Source organism: Peromyscus leucopus, chromosome 14 (assembly GCF_004664715.2).
Source record: "Peromyscus leucopus breed LL Stock chromosome 14, UCI_PerLeu_2.1, whole genome shotgun sequence".
Lineage (NCBI taxonomy): Eukaryota > Metazoa > Chordata > Mammalia > Rodentia > Cricetidae > Peromyscus > Peromyscus leucopus.
In genome coordinates, this window is record NC_051075.1 from 48,223,272 (window position 1) to 48,240,691 (window position 17,420).

A 17,420-nucleotide genomic window follows, 5' to 3' on the forward strand; every position below is an offset into this window, starting at 1 on the left:
TCATTTTAGGCCAAAAGTTCATGGTCAGCCTGGGCCATATAGTGTTATGGAATATTTAACTATGTAAAGATGTGTTACATTTATTTATGCTGCATTTGTTTAATGATGTAAAGATGTGTTGCTTTGCCTGCCTAAAGCACCTGACTGGTCTAATAAAAGCTAAGTATCTAGGCAGTAGAGGGATAGGTGGGGCCGGCAGACAGAGAGAATAAATAGGAAGAGGAATCTAGGCTTGAGGGAGAGGAGAGAGAATAAAGAAGAAAGAGAGGGAGACACTCAGGGCCAGCCAGCCAGCCAGCCAGACACAGAGTAAGACATACTGAAAGAAAGAAAGGCTAGTGGTAGTGGCGTACACCTTTAATTCCAGCACTCGGGAGGCAGAGCCAGGTGGATCTCTGTGAGTTCAAGGCCACCCTGGTCTACAGAGTGAGATCTAGGACAGGTACCAAAACTACACAGAGAAACCCTGTCTCGAAAAACAAAACAAAACAAAAAAACAGAGAGAAAGAAAGGTAAAGCTCCGAGGCAAAACATAGATGAAGAGAAACAGGTAAAATTAAGTTATAAGAGCTAGTGGGACAAACATAAGATAAGGCCAAACATTCATAACGAATAATAAGTCCCCATGTGGTAATTTGGGAGGTGGTTGGTGGCCAAAAAAAACCTGCTACATAGTGAGACCATGTCTCAAAAAGAAAAAAAAAAGCTCAAATCTTTTGTTAGGGTTTTGTTTCTGTTGATATTCAGCAAATTAAATGCTACTGTTCCCTAATCTAGCAGTGAATATTATTATATATACTAGAGATAAATGAACCATGCATTAGTAGCCTAAAGCAGGGAAGACTATATAAAGAGCTTGGAATGAAAATCAAACCATGCAAAGCCATGTGAATTGGTCCACCATAGCATCTGGAGCATAATAAATGTTCACCAAACATCTGCTCTATTAATTTTAAAAGGCATAAAGCTAGGAAATGTTGTTTTCACTCAAGCATTAATCAGACAGACCATGAACCAACCATGAGATAAAATATCCTGTGGAGTAAGGCACAGAGATCTCAAGGTGGCCTACATCAGAATACAGACAATACACAGATTTGCTATAATACTACAATGAGGTATCAACTTGTTACAGTAATTAAAAGCAGTATTTCACAAGAAAATCTACCTTTGTTTAAAAAAAAAATCCAATACTTGGCAACATGGAGGCCGTCCCTGGAATGACGGACAAACGGAGTGGGAACCATCCCACTTTGACAGAACACAGGCTTTCCAGGTAACCACAGCTCCCACTGCTCCTTACTGTACACTCAGACAAACTGACTCGTTTTCGCAGTCTATCTTGCTTCTAAGAGTCTGAGTTCTAGTCCTCACTCAGCTACAAGAACACATGTGGCGATTTGGGCACCTTACCTTTCTGAATCACAGCTTTCTCAAAAGGAAGAGTTGGTTCAAAATGACCTCTGAAAGCTCTGTGGTTAGAACTTGTAGGCCACAAAGTGGGCACAGCATTATTTCATACGTTATTCCTTGAGTCTAATTTCTCAAAATATTAATTTCATTTTGAGGCAAATGGACTACCTAGTGAACGTAGGATGGTTTAAAAAAAAAAAAAAAAAGTTCAGGCCCTCTGGCACAGTATTTGGATCCATTCATGGGGCCTGACTAATCTTCTTGTAATTAAAAGCTAGAAGGCTATTCCAGATAGATGGGATCATCCATGTTCATTCATTCCTATTATGGAAATTCTCAAATTCCTCTCTGTAATGATTACCCAGCCTGTGACTAAATGAAGAGTGCACAGTACAGAGCCCCAGGCTACAGGAGTCTTCAGAGTATGGACATAGGAATGATGTCAATATAAAGCTGGATGCAGTGGCAAATGCCTGTAATCCTACCCACTTAGAAGGCTGAGACATTATGATTGTGAGTTTGAGGCCAGACTAGGCAAATATATTGAGATCCTGTCCCAAACAACTTAAAAGCAGCAAAAAAGATCCTGTCTGGACTAGTGAAAAACTCCCAGTTGTACAGATCACAGACTGGCTGCCGTTGAGTAAGCCTTGACCCTAGAAATCAGAGCCTATGAATCACCTCTGAGACATGTTCCAATGCTAGGACATTAAGTCTGTTTGCCACTTAAAACTGTAAGTTTAGTTGACTATTTCACTATACATTACATTACTTAATTCATCCTAATCAAGGCCTCTAGGAGTTGGACAGGAGAAATAATTACCAATCCTGATTTATAGTTGTAGAAGCTTTCTGTCCAGAGCACTAAACACCACATCCATCAAAAGCACCCAAGAATCACTTCAACAAGTATTTTTATTGTGCTCTTACTACATCCTAGGACTTGGAGACAAGACAATGAGGGTTGGCTATGTTCGTCATCCCTAAGGAGTGAACAGAAATGTCAAACATAAATCTATCTCCTAATCCACTAGATTAGGTGTCTCTGATAATCTATAAGGGTGACATGAGTAGACTGAAGACTGATTCAAGGCCAGAGTCAATAACTTTTACATCCTTTTCATCCAAGAAAAGCCATTTTTTATAATAAAAAAGCAATGTTATTTATCAAAGAGACTATAATGTTTACACATAACTTAGTCAAATCTCAACAGAGAAAACCAAAAGGCACACCATCTTTTTTATCATTACATATTAATCTACAAAGCAAAACCCAGTCATATCTTCAAAACAGTTTACATGGCTCCGCTCTGGCAATATAAGTGTTTCTGGGCATGCTGGATCTTTACAATCTACTAGATCATAGTTGTTCAACCAGGGAACACGTTCCTTTTTAAAGGGGCACTTGGCAATGTCTGGCCATCTTTTGTCACTTAGGAGGACAAAAGAGGATGACATTATTGGCATCTAGTGAGGAGAGTCCAGGGATGCTGCTACCCATCTTACAACACACAGAACAACCCATCATAACAAAGACTCATCAAGCCAAACTACTCACAGTGCTACGACTGAGACCGTGGTCCTACACGCTCTACATTTCGGCAGAGGCCTTTGTTCTGGGTGTTTGAAGGATACCATGAAGACAGGCTTTGGATGCTAATATCGTCTGAAGAAAACAGAACATCTACTTTCTTTACCTATTTCATCCTTCATTCAAAAAAAAATCTGTGCCTGAGGGCATGGCTCAGTTGATAGAGTACTTCTCTAGCATGCACAAAGCCCTGGGTTCTACCCCCAGAGCAGCAATAATTGTGCTTGGTGATTTATACCTGTAACCCCAACATGTGACCCAGGAAGAAAGGAAAGAGGATTAACAAGTTTAAGGTTTTTCTCAGCCACATGCTGAGTTCCAGGCCAGTCTGAGCTACATGAAACCCCACCTCAAAAGAAGAAAAAAAAGGGGGGGGGGTGGGAGTGGAGAGCTGGAAACATGGCTCAGTGGTTAAGAGCATTTGCTGCTCTTTGTAATGGACCGGGTTTGGTTCCCAGCACTCGAGTGGTGGCTCATTACTCCCCGTTAACTCTAGTTCCAGAGAATCCGATGCCCTCTTCTAGTCTCTGTGCGCTCAAACATGCACCTGGGGCTCATATACTCATGCAGACACACAAACACAATTTTATCTCAAGTCTATAATACCACACAGGCAAATAAGAACAAAATCATTCAGGTTCTGTGGCCTTCCCTAGGAGACATCCCTTATCTAACCATCTAGTAGTGTTCAATGTAGATCTCAATTAAGTAGGCCCTAGGATTCCGAATTGAGAACAAATCCTAAATTTGGACACCTATTCTCTACCTGTAAAAGGTGACTATCTTAGCTGAGTAGTAGTGGTACACACCTTTAATCCCAGCACTCAGAGGCAGAGGCAGGCGGATCTCTGTGAGTTCGAGGTCAGCCTGAGCTACAGAGTTAATTAAGTTCCAGGACAGCCAGGGCTATACAGAGAAACCCTGTCTTGAAAAACAAAACAATAACAAAAAAACAAAAACAAAAAACAAAAAAGAAAACCAGGCTCTTTCAAGATTCTCAAAGAATTCTTTCTTTTATGCCTCTTTCCAAAAGCAAACAAATATTTCTGAAGCGATGAGGCACAGTCTATGAGACTTTAACTAATTAACTAATTTATTTATTTTGAGACTGTCTTGATGTGTAGCCTTGGCTGCCCTGGACCTGACAATGTAGGTAAATGGCTGGCCTCAACCCCACAGAGACTCCCCGGCCTCTGCCTCTGGAGTACTGGTATTGAAGGCGTGTGACACCACACCCCGCTGCCCATGTCAACTTTAATGTCAAATGTGCCACAGTACTCATAAGACACTAGCATTTCTTTCCCTATCTGGATGTAAGGAGCAATAAGACTCATTATCCTTGAACCTTGAGAAGAAAGCTATATTGCTCAAGAGTCACCAGCAAGCTGGGCGGTGGTGGCGCACGCCTTTAATCCCAGCACTCGGGAGGCAAAGCCAGGCGGATCTCTATGAGTTCGAGGCCAGCCTGGGCTACCAAGTGAGTCCCAGGAAAAGGCGCAAAGCTACACAGAGTCACCAGCAATATTCTTTTTGTTTGTTTTTCGAGACAGGGTTTCTCTGTGTAGCTTTGGAGCCTGTCCTGGATCTCGCTCAGTAGACCAGGTGGCCTCGAACTCACAGAGCTCTGCCTGGCTCTGCCTCCCGAGTGCTGCGATTAAAGGCGTGCGCCACACCTCCCAGTTTAGCAATAGATTCTTTACTCAGCTCAATTGCTGAAGCCAGTCCAAATGATCACTGACAACTACTTCAGGATTTCTCTGGCTCAGACAGATATAAGAGGACCAAGTCCACTTTTAAACTGCCCCCTTTAAACTCATTTAAGTGTACATTTGCGTATCTATGCATGGTGCACCTGTGCGGGTGCTCTCAGAGGTGAGAAGAAGACAGGATCCCCTGGAGCTGGAGTTACAGGTGGCTGTGAGCTGCCTGGTGTGGGTAATGGGAACCCAACTCAGGTCCCCTATGAGAACAGCAAGTTCTCTTAACCCTTAGGCCTTCTCAACAGCCCCTAAACTGCCCCCATTAAATCAACATCAGTATCTCTAATCCCAGTAATTCAGAAAAGACTAGAAACATACAGCTAGGGCTAGAAAGTTCTTGTTATGATGCTGGCTCTTTCTCAAACAAGGCTGCTGAGGCCATTTCATCCAAGAAAATGATGCCATCCAAGCAGCCATTCAAGAGACATGTCTCTCGGACGGCATGTGGGTTTTCATTCATCACTGTGGTACTGAAACACCTTCCACTGGCAGGCTCATTTGCCACCAGCTCCTCTTTCCTTTCAAATGGCACATTCTTAGAATCTCAAGATCCATTCACAAGTGTGGCAGAGCAGCTGCTTAGAAACATGGTTGTAGCTAGCCTTGGTTTAGGGTGTGCCTTGCATGAATGCACCCCCGGCATCCTGGATGAAGACAGTCATTATGAAGCAGAATCAGGGGTTGGAGAGATGGCTCAGTGGTTCAAAGCACTGGCTGCTCTTCCAGAGGACCTGGGTTCAATTCCCAGCACCCACATGACAGCCCAAAACTGTCTGTAACTCCTTTTCCAGGAAATCCAACATCCTTACAGACATACATGCAGACAAAACACATTAAAAAAAATTATATATATACATATATATACATACATATACATACACACACACACACACATATATATATATATATATATATATATATATATATATATATATATATATCAGTATCACTATTTCCCCTCCAAAGTTTCTACTTCGTGTGGTACAAAAGAGAAATTGAGAACAATACAGTAAGACATGGAGAGATGCAGACAGCCAAGGCACTGACCTGGTCACGATCCCCTGCAAAACAGCAGCTCTTCATAGTGCATGAGTTGAAGTAACCCTGATTGTCAAACTGGAACACGGGCAGGCGGGAGTGGATGTCATAGAGCACAGGGGGCAGGCGCCGCCGCAGGGCCAGGAGCTGGGTCCCGTTGCTGTTGAATCGCACACTCATGGCACTTTGGAGAGAGAGGTTGCCACCATAGCGCAGGAGGGAACTGGAAGGAAGGCAAAGGACAAGGATCAAGTCTGGGGGGGGGGGCATAACACACACTGAATTAGCTTCTTCAGATGCATCCAGGCTGTCCTGCAGGGCTTATATCAGAATGTCAACCCAAAGGTATTTAAATGTAAGAGTATCTTCTATTAGATATAATAATTATGTTAAGAATGGCTCCTTGAAGTTGGGCTGTAGTGGCACAGGCCTTTAATCCCAGCACTCAGAGGCAGAGGCAAGTGGATCTCTGAGTTTGAGTCCAGCCTGGTCTATAGAGTAAGTTCCAGAACAGCCAGGGCTACACAGAGAAACCCTGTCTCAAAATAAAAGAACAAAAAACAAAAAGCAAAAAAAACAAACCAAACCAACAACAAAAAGAACAGCTCCTCTGGGTAGGGGGATGGTTCCTTGATTACATTAAAATAAGTTATTTAAAACGTAAGCCTTTCTTTCAACCTCCAAAGGTAAATTTTGAATAATTTTACAAGAAAATATTATCAAGGACAAGATGGCTCAGTGGGTAAGGGCACTTGCTGCCAAGCCTTTGGACCTGAGTTCAGACCCTGAGACTCACATGGTAAAAAGAGAACAAAAAAAAGAACCCCAAAGTTATACTTACTTTGACTTCTACACACACACACACACACACACACACACACGATGGCACACATGTCACATACACTCACACACACAGCTAAAAAAAGTTGGTTTTTTGTTTTTTGTTTTTGGCAGGGGTGGGCATAGAGGTGGGGGCTGGTGAGCACTGGTTGCTCTTCCAGAGGACCCAGGTTCAATTCCCAGTACTAGTACATGGTAGATCACAGCTGTCTATCACTCCAATTCTAGGGGATCTGACACCCTCACACAGATACACACACAGGCAAAACACCAATAGATATGAAATTAAAACAAAACCAAACCCGTATGTTTTTCAGTAACTTCTTTTGGTGACAAGGTCCTGACTTGCCTGTCTGCTCCTCAGGTCTCCACCTCCTGAGTGCTGGCATTGCAGATGAGTGGCACCACAGCAGGCCATACATGCATGGTGCTATGGACTGAACCTAGGGCTTCATGCATGCTAGGCAAACAATAACTACCAAATGAACATATCCAGCGCAGGTTTAGATTTTTAAAAAATTGTATATTAATTTACTTTATGTATCATGTATATTTTACCTGCAAATAGGTATGTGACTCAATGTGTACCTGATGCCCACGAGGGTCATAAGAGGGCATCAGCCCCGCTGAACTGGAGTTACAGATGACTGTGAGCCACCAAGACGGTGCTGGAAACCTAGCCTGGGTCCTCTGCAAAAGCAGTAAGTACTCTTATGGCTTACTGAGCCATCCCAGCGAAGCTTGTGGGGGCGGGAGAGTGATGAAGAGAGAGGAATGAAGATAGCTATGGAAGGGTCGCCCCGGAAATATCAGTGCAGGTCTACCACCGTCATAAAAACCACTGCCAACACCAGCCACAGTCCTGCCTACCTCACCCTCCCAGGCAATCGTCTCACCAAGGGGAGGAATGCTGTTGTGGTCCAGCTGTGCGTACAAACAAGGCTTCGATAAAATAGCCTGCAATCCTCCTGGGTGGAATGGATGGAAGGGAGGAAGACAAAAAACCATGCCAGCATTCCAAGTACCAAGGAGAAGCCTAGAATCCCTCAAGTCCCCAAGTAATAAACCCTGCGTCGAAAGAAGTGATCGTATAATGTCCTGAGCACAAGCCACACTCACACAGAGAAAGAAAGACAGGGCTGTTGGAGCCCAGGCATTTCCTTGACAGGGTGCTCTGGCCACCACAGGCATGTGCTGTTATCTAAACAAGAGTTTAAACACAATGAGCGGCTTTCAGTCTCCAGTCAGCATCTGTGGAACTGAGGGTGGGTGGGGGTGAAACAAGACTCAACAGAAACAGCCTGGCCAGCCCCACCGCAAGGCAGCAGGGTTTGCATTAGCTCAAGTCCCCAACGGGAAGCCAGGGCCTCTGCCAGGCCCCTTTCCATCAGTTAACAGCAATTGTCTCTGTCCATTCTAGTCAGGCCCCAAGAAGAGCCTGCCCAGCACTGGCCTGTGGGTCTATTCTATTCCCACCCGAGTTCCTTCATCAGTCCTTTGTAATTTGGTTACAGTGCAGGTTTCTGTGGCTCCTGTGACTTTTCTCCTTACTGTGCTTCTGGTAGGAACATTCATCTCTCACACAAAGAGGGTGCCTAAAAATCTGCTGTAGTTAGGGCTGCTTCGTAGGGAACAAAATATGATTCCTTCCGAAAGGATGGAATGATACCTTAACTCCAGAAAGTAAGAGAATGCAGCTGGCCACACCCAGGGAGAATAAGGAATGATCTATTTTGCCAAGAGAAAAGGTTTAACAGCAGTTTATCTTCATAGTCAGGACAGAGTACTGCTCAAGATTCTGCAGCTCAGGTCTAGAGTGCTGGCTCAGGGGGTAAGGGCATGCACTGCTCTTCCAGAGGACCTCAGTTTGGTTCCCACCACACAGGTCATGGGGCTCATAACCACCGGTCACTTCTGCTCCAGGGGACCTACTGCCCTCTGCTGGTCTCCAGTGTACAAATACATAACACATACACACACAGAGACCAGAGACCAGGCATAATGAATGGCATACTCCTATAATCCCAACATTCAGGAGACACAAGTTGAAGGTTAGCATGGGCTACATGCCAAGACCCCATTAGGGGCTGGAGGGAGGATATCTACAACTCTATTTTTATTGAAAAAAATTTATTTTTTTGGAAACAGTCTTTCTACATAGTCCTGACTGTCCAGGAACGGACTATGTTGACCTGGCTAGTCTCGAACTCACAGACATCTGCCTGCCTCTGCCTCTACAGTGCTGGGATTAAAGGTGATCTTAACTTTCCATATGACCCAGCTATACCACTCTTGGGCACATATCCAAATGACTACTACGAAGATATGTACATCCATGTTCATTACTGCTCTATTCACAATAACTGGGAAATGGAATCAGTTTGGATGTCCATCAATACACAATGGAATTTTATTCAGCTGTAAAGGAAACTGAAATTATGAAATTTCCAGGAAAATGTATGAAACTAGAAAGTATTATTCTGAGTGTGGTAAACCAGGCCTTCACATATACATCCTAGCTTTGAATTTTTAGATATATGTTTAATTTGAAATTTCTGTAGAGGCCAGTAAGATAAAAGGGCTCAGATTAGGGGCAGGAGGGACTTAAGGCAGCAGAGTGGGGTTGGGTAGTCATGGTAGGAGTAGTAGAACACAAGTGATGTGAGTACTGGGAGGGGCACCGGGGGTACAAAGGTTTAAGTGGGGGTGGGGAGGTAGAGGAGAAGAGGTGGTGAGGGGAAAGTTAACTAAAACCAAGGACATTTCAAAAAGCTATATGGAGAGCTAGAGAGATGGTTCCACAGGTAAGGTACTTGCCACCAAGCCTGACAACTCCAGATCCATCCCCAGACTCACAAGGCAGGAGAGAATCAACTCCCAAAAGCTGTCCTCGGACACCACATGTGCACTGTGGCATGTGTGTACTCACACATGTGTGCACACACACAAATGTATATTGTGGGGGTCGTTTGTTTTTTTGAGACAAGGTTTCTCTGTGTAACTTGGGAGTCTGTTAAAGGTGTGTGCCACCACCACCCCAATAAAAATTTTAAATTTAGAAAATCAGCTTACTTTAGTAAGCTAACTTTAAAAAATTAAAGGAAAAAAGTTTGAACTCAGGTCCCTTGCATTGGTGGATAATGCTTGCTTTCAGATTATTAGATAAAAATCCATTCCCTCCACGGGATACTTCCCTATGAGTTATTGATTGGGGAAGCCCCCAAAGAATACACACTATCATTGTTGCTCTTGGTTGCCCACCAGAACTAGATGGTAAGGTCCTATTGCTGAAAACATTACACTTTGTTGCAGGACACAGAAATCAAGCTCGAACTGAAGTGGAAACTCCCTCTCTACTGGCTAGCTTTCGCAGTGCTGAAAGATGCTATATATGCAGGCTACTGGGGGGGAAAGCCATCCAAGTCTCTTACCCAGGAGGGGACCCCGCGTGTTATGCTACAATACCATCCTCCCAGGCAAGATGTGCCCACTGTGCAATAGGGGACTGCTATGGGAGTGACCAACCACACTCCTATTGAATCTGAGGCCTGCATTCACAGGAGAGAATCCAGCCCCTGTAAACTGTAAACTTGGTCAAAGGATCATGGCTGGGAAGGCCATAGGCTCTAGGGAGGAATACATTACTATCGCTTGCTAAATGGATATGTTGCCAAATGGTCTTTCAGATATTTATGATTATTATATTTTCTCTCTCTTCTGTGTGTATGCAGGTGTATGGGTACTTGAATGTGGGAATTGGTTCTCCTTCTACCACGTGGGTCCTGGGGACTGAACTCAGATCATCAGGCTTTGTGGCAAGTGACTTTAGCCACTGAACCATCTCGCCAGACCTAAATATTTATGTTTATACCCACAGGTGAGTACTGCTCAAGGCGTGGTCAGAGAAGCTTTAAGAGTAGGTAGCAGTTAATGCAGAAACTCGAAACTGGTCAGTGACTGCTGAGTGCTCAGCCCTAAATAGGGCATGCCTACCACCCACAAGGCTCAGGAACACTGTTGCAGAGGTGATAAAAACCATTTAGGGGCCAGAGGGTAGGAAACAGTGCTTTGAAGTGCTCTTCGGAGCAGGACATGGCCATTGTGCTCTGACTCACAACAGCTGTGCCGACCGCATAAGGCTGAGCCTGACACATTCAGTCATGAGCTTTACCCCTGGCTGAGAGCTACTGGTGGTCACCACCGGGAGAAGGAGTCACTGTCTCCAGTAGGGTGGCCACTGGTGAGCTGCCCACACCAGGCTCATGTATGCAACTTTAATTAAACTCATGCCTTTAATCCCAGCACTTGGGCAGGGATGAGGGATCTCTGTGAGTTCGAGGCTAGCCTGGTTACATGAAGAGCTCCAGACATCCAGGGTTACACAGTCAGACTCTGTCTGAAAACAAAGAAACAGAAAGCAGGAGGGGGGCTTGCTGGGGTGAAAGGGTTGGGTGGCAGCGGGAGGGAGGTCAGAGAGGACAGTGGGGCGCTGACTATGAAACATATGCACATAGGAAATTGTCAAAGAATAAACAAGTGTTTTTTAATGTGGACTTCTCAGAAACATGATTCTATTTTGGAATGGGGCTGAGCAAGATAGACAGAGATTACCAGAGTCTCAATGAAATGCAAACCAAACAATATGGAAAATTTTACAGCCTCTTGTCTATTACCAGAAAATTCCTTTTGAGATCACAGTACCACTCCACCAACAATATCTCCTATGTCTGTTTCTACCCCACCCTCCATTCTTAACATATTCCCTGAAAATGTTCATTCCTCTATGAGGACTGAGTGATTTTCTTTTTGTTGTTGTTTTTTGAGAGAGGGTTTCCTCTTTGTAGCCCTGGTTGTCCTGGAACTCACTTTGTAGACCAGGCTGGTGTCAAATTCATGTAGACCGGCCTGTCTCTGTCTCCTAGAGTGCTGGGACTAAAGGTGTGTGCCATCACACCCAGCAAGAACTGAGTCATTTTATAGAAGACTGCCTCAGGGCTTGAGAGATGGCTCAGGGCTAGAGAGATGGCTCAAAGGTTAAGAGCAGTGGTTGCTCTTCCAGAGGTCCTGAGTTCAGTTCCCAGCAACCACATGGTTATCTAATCACAATCATCTGTAATGAGATCTGGTGCCCTCTCCTTGCTCTCAGAAAGCCACCTTTTTTTTAAAAAAAAAAATTAAAAACCACGTCTCTCTATGTAGCCCTGGCTCTCCTGAAACTCACTGTGTAGACCGCGCTGGCCTCAAACTCACAGAAATCTGCCTGCCCCTGTACTCCGCTGCACCCCAAAGTGCTAGAATTAAAGGTGTGTATGTATCACCACTGCCCAGCTCAAACCACCAATGACAAAGCTGCCGCCATCTCTACTGCTCAAGAAATGGCTGCGGCTGCTGCTGCACACCCACACGTGAGGGGTCTCTTGAAGCACTGGTCAACACATTAAAATGAGTCAACTGAAACATCCCTAACGGGAGAATAAAAGGTTATTTCCACAATATTTTCAGGTTCAGGAAGAAAACACTCAGCTGGACCTCTTATGGCTCTAGCAGGATAAAAACACTTGGCCAAGGCCTTGGAAAAGAAAAGAAAACAGGCCGAGGAAGTGATTAGGAACATCGTGTCTAGCTCAGTATGAGTATTAGTCGGCGCTCTGCTGCTGTGAAGAGACGCCATGGCCGTGGCAGGTCTGTAAGGAAAGCATGGAAATGGGCCTTGCTTACAGTTTCAGAGCTTTAGTCTATTGTCATCGCGGCAGGGAGCATGGGGGCATGCCAGCAGGCAGGATGCTGGAGAAGGAGCCGAGAGTTCTACATCTGGATCCACAGGCAGCAGGAGCAAAGAGCCACTGGACCTGGCTTGAGCTTTTGAAACCTCAAAGGCCACCTGCAGTGACACACTTCCTCCAACAAGGCCACACCTCCTAATTTTTTTCAAATAGTGCCACTCCCTGGTGAACAAGCATTCAAATACATGAGCCCATGGCAGGGGAGGGGAGGGGGAATGGGGGAACGGGACAGGGACAAATAGGGACTTCTCATTCTAACCACCACAATGGGGAACTGAAAAAGCTTCCAAGCGTAGACCCCACAAAGTACCTTACCATAAATCCATGACTAAGTAACTCATCTGATGCTGCCAACAAGATTTCCAATACACCCTGGCACCAGTTCCCCCAGTAGTCTATGTCTGGGCCAAGGCACTGCTGTTACCACTCAGGCATCAGAGCCGGTTCATGTTGCAAGCAGAGAGACAGAAGTCAAGTCAACCACAGGGACAAAATCTCTCCATGTGAGTTTCTGCTTTAGGATGACCAATATGGAACCTGGCCCATTTTGTAATCTCTATAGTTCAATACACAGAATACAAAGAATCCTAGAGACACAAGAAATAGGTATAATATTATCCATTGAACTCTGCTTAGTAACCCGATGAACGTTAACTGTGTCTTTATATGAGCTGGGAGGGAAGCAAAGAGCTTGCCCCTCCCCTCCCCGTCCTTTGCCACGAGCTGTCCTGTCCCACAGCTGGCTTTACACACACGCTTCCCCTCTTTTCTCTCTGCTTCGAGTATGGCCTCATGTTCCGAGACTCAAACATCAAGCTCCTGACCACAAGACACTTTTGTTTTTCCAAAATAGTCTGACCCTTAGTCCCAAGAATGAAACCTCCCAGAGGGGGAACAGGCCTGAACAACTAGCCTGAGAAAAATCACATCATAATCTTCGATCTGTGACTGCACAAATTTATTGTCCCCAGTGATTGATTCTCCATGAGTTTGAGTTCATGTTTTTAACATCCAGAAATTTAAATTTTACTGAAGGAGTTAATTACATTTCTGACAGATATCTCTGCATAATCAAATGGAATACCTAGCCCATAGATTATATGGATGTGTATGTGTGTATATTTTTTAAAAAATTTGAGACAGGATTTCTCTATGTAATCCTGGCTGTCCTGGAACTTGCCATGGAGACCATTCAACACAGACCTCTCTAGTTAACCACAGACACCTTCCACTGTTGGAAAAAAGCCAAATTGCTAAAATTGCTTATAGAGTATTTACTTAAAACAGCAGCTCATAGGTCTCTCTAGACCAGAATTTCTCAAACCATGGGTAGCGACCCCTTTGGTAAACCTCCAGCTCCAAAAATATTTACATTATGATTCATAGCAGTAGCAAAATTACAGTAATGAAGTAGCAACAAAAATAATTTTATGGCTGGGGGGTTACCATGACATGAACTGTATTAAAGGGTCACAGCATTAGGAAGGTTGAGAACCATTGCTCTAGACCAACAATTCAACCCCTGTGTACAAATTTCATTAAAGACTGCTTTAAGTAGCAACCAGGTGATTCTGATATTTGATAATCATGAGGTCAGGAGGATATGCCAGCCTGGAGTCCACCAATGAGCAAAATTAGTTTCACAGCGCCACCTTGTGACTTAAAGCTAGAAAGCAACTTTATTAGACTACCTGGTCTTTTTTTCCTCGGGGTACATCCCTAAAGGAGGAGGTTCTAAAGATCATGCCAGGTCAGCATGAATCAGGCTGGTCAGCAGACCAGGTTCAAGGCTTTTGTCACTATTGAAGACTACTATGGTCATGTTGGTCTTGGTATGAAGTGCTCCAAGGAGGCAGCCACTGCCACCGCAGGGCCATCATCTTGGCCAAGCCTTCCATTGTCCCTGTGCAAAGAAAGAGGCTACTGGGGAAAGAAGATTGGCAAGGCTCACACTGTTCCGTGCAAAGTGACAGGCCGCTGTGGCTCTGTGTTGGTGCGCCTCATTCCTGCCCCCAGAGGCACTGGCTTCATCTCTGCTCCTGTGCCCAAGCTGCTGCTGTTTATGGTATTGATGACAGCCAGGGGCTGCACTGCCACCCTGGACAACTTGCCAAGGCCACCTGTGATGCCATCTCTAAGACCTACAGCTACCTGACCCCCGACCTCTGGAAGGAGACAGTGTTCACCAAGTCTCCTTATCAGAAGTTCACTGGCGATCTTGTGAAAACCCACACCAGAGCCTCTGTTCAGAGGACACAGGCTCCAGCTGTGACCACCACATAAGGGTTTTCATACAAGAAAAATAAAAGTGAATTAAGTCTGTTAAAAAAATTTATATTTTTATAGCATCCTACACAATACAGGTTCTGGGGATATGTATATGAACAAAGATAACACAAGCAAGGTATGAGAGAACAGCAAAAATGACGTTTAAGGCTCTGCACTAAACACAACAGGCCAAGAGCCAGTACAGACAGCATGGATGTTAAGAAGGTGACGGCGGCTATGAGATGGAGAAAGGGTCCTGGAACTCAGGAGGTCCCAGGCATAATAATGATGGGTAAAGATGGGAAACTTACACAGGACTCTAGGATTTCACCCAGAACTATGTAAGAACGAGGACAGCATTGATCAAGCAAAGAACGGAATACAGTGCTGGGGGAGAAAGCGGGCTTTGAGCAAGCGTCCCAGTGGGTGGAGCACTTACATAAGGGTTGCATGGTAAAGACGAGTGGGAGAGAAGAGGAACGGCTAAGCCAGGTATGGCGGCTCACTCTTGTAACCCGAGCACTTGGAAGGCTGATGTAGCAGGGGACTGCCAGAAATTAAGGCTATTTGGGGCTCCACAGTGAGATCTTGTCTCAAAATACAAAGAAAATTTAAAAGGGAAAGGGAGGGGAGGGGTGGAGAAGGACAGAGGCACTTACGAGCTGACCTCTGACAACCACTCCAGTGAGGCCTGGTTTTCTGCTGGGGTTCCCTACCATGTCATCTAAACTTCTGGGGCCTTCTGACTCTGTTCTCTGTACCTTCAAGTCAGCTCTCCATAGGGCTAATGAGGTTGTTACAAGCACTGGCCTCACAGGGAACAGGGTAAATACTCCTAGAAGCAAGAGTAAGTAGCCTTGGATTTTTTTTTTTTTTTTGTTTCTCTTCCCTTTCTTTTTTATCTTTTGAATGGAGAAGTACTTCACTTGGTTTCTTTTGCTCACTTCTGTAATATAATATAGTACATTTACTCAGCAGATACCGAGGAAAACAGTATTCAGAGCGACAGTTTAAAAGGCTGTATGGAGGTGAACGATCAGACTTAGCCAGCTGTCCTAAGTCAGACAGAGACCTCCATTTTCATGTAGGATCGCTGCCTTCTGCAGACAAAAGACATTTTCTCCTTTGTCTACATGGTTGGTTTGCAGCTTCCATTTTGGGTTCATTTTTATCAAACTTATTTTATGATACAACATAAGTTAGGGATGTACCTCACTGGCAGAGTGTTTACCAAGTGTGAGGCGCCAGGGTTTGATCCTCTGTGCCACACACCTACACACAACAATGAACACAGCATAGCTCAGTGACGCTCCTACCCTGGGGTGACCTCTGACTGACACCTGTAGTCCGCCTGTCCGTAAACACCACACAGATGCAGTCACAGAGGACAGGCTTCTTTGTGGCTGAGCTGTCCTCTTTCACTCGGAATTATAACCAGGAGCTCATCCACATCAGTGTGCGTATCAACAGTCTTTCCTTTCACGGTATGGCCAGGGTTCCAGTACATGGCCACCACACACTTTACTTGCCCATTTCCTGTAGTGGCCATTTAGGCTTGTTTCTACTTTTGGCTGCTATGAACAAAGCAGCTGGGAATATTCTCACATTTACCTTTAGTGGAAACACATAATCCTATCCCTTAGGTAGATCTAAGAGCGAAGCTGCTGAGTCCTCTGGTTAGCCTTGGTAGACGTTTACAGTTTGCCCTGACAGTTGTACCTATTCAGATTGGCCCAAATTATGATGGCTTCCTAAGGTCCACAGCATTGTTCATACTACCAATCTTTTTCCACTGTAATCATTCTGAGCATTTCCAGTCACCTTGTGAGTAATGAAGCTGCAAAACTTTAACCTTTAACTTTTCTTCTTTCCTTTTTTAAAAGTCTCATTAACTCAGGCTGGCCTTGAACCTGCCATTCAGGTGAAGATGACCTGTAACTCCTGATCCTCTTAGTTTCATCTCTCAAGTACTGGATTGCAGTTGTGAGCCAGAAACCTTAAATTTTCAAATGCTTATTGTCATTTGGTTATCTTATTTGATAAAGCATTTCTGCTGATTTTAAAGAATGGAACTTAAGAGCTGGAGAGATGGCCCAGTGGTTAAGAGCACTGGCTGCCCTTCCAGAGGACCTGGCTTAGATTCCCAGTACCCACCTGTCTGTAACTCCAATTCCAGAGAGTCCTATACCTTCTTGTGACCTCTTTGGGCACCAGACACACGCATGCACGCACGCACACACGCAGCTTACAGACATACATGTAGGGAAAATACCCATATACAGTCTTACTTAAAAATCTCTTTTACAGCCAGGTGGTGGTGGTACATGTGTTTAATCCCCACACTTGGGAGGCAGAGCCAGGCAGATCTCTGTGAGTTTGAGGTCAGCCTGGTCTACAGAGCGAGATCCAGGACAGGCACCAAAACTACACTGATAAACCCTGTCTTGAAAAATTAAAAAAAAAAAAAAAAAAAAAATCTCTTTTACAGATTCATACTTCTTTATATACTCTGGATATGAATTCTTATTCAATATATGTATTAACATATAGTACCTGTCCTTGGCTTATCTTTTCACAGATGTAATGTTGTCTTTGATTAATGTTAGCATTCTGAACCACCCCTTAGGGACCTGCCCAGTCTTATGTAAAGTCCCCTTTAAGAGGAAAAGCCCTCCTTCCTCTTCCTCCCCTTCTTGCCATGAGGTAGTGCACACCTCCCCCCCCCCC

General features: G+C 44.6%; 1 protein-coding gene and 1 non-coding gene across 4 annotated transcripts in view; both read right to left on the reverse strand.

The window, feature by feature from the left end:
• The window catches only part of Dcaf5 (DDB1 and CUL4 associated factor 5), a 101,589-nt gene that overhangs the window by 40,940 nt on the left and 43,229 nt on the right, over positions 1-17,420 (reverse strand). For all 3 annotated transcript variants that reach the window (XM_028876132.2, XM_028876134.1, XM_028876133.2), the window contains exon 6: positions 5,812-6,025. In XM_028876132.2, coding sequence (XP_028731965.1) covers positions 5,812-6,025 — 214 coding nt within the window. The remainder of the gene's footprint in view (positions 1-5,811; positions 6,026-17,420) is intronic.
• LOC114697796 lies at positions 15,711-15,849 on the reverse strand. The gene has a single exon (XR_003735240.1).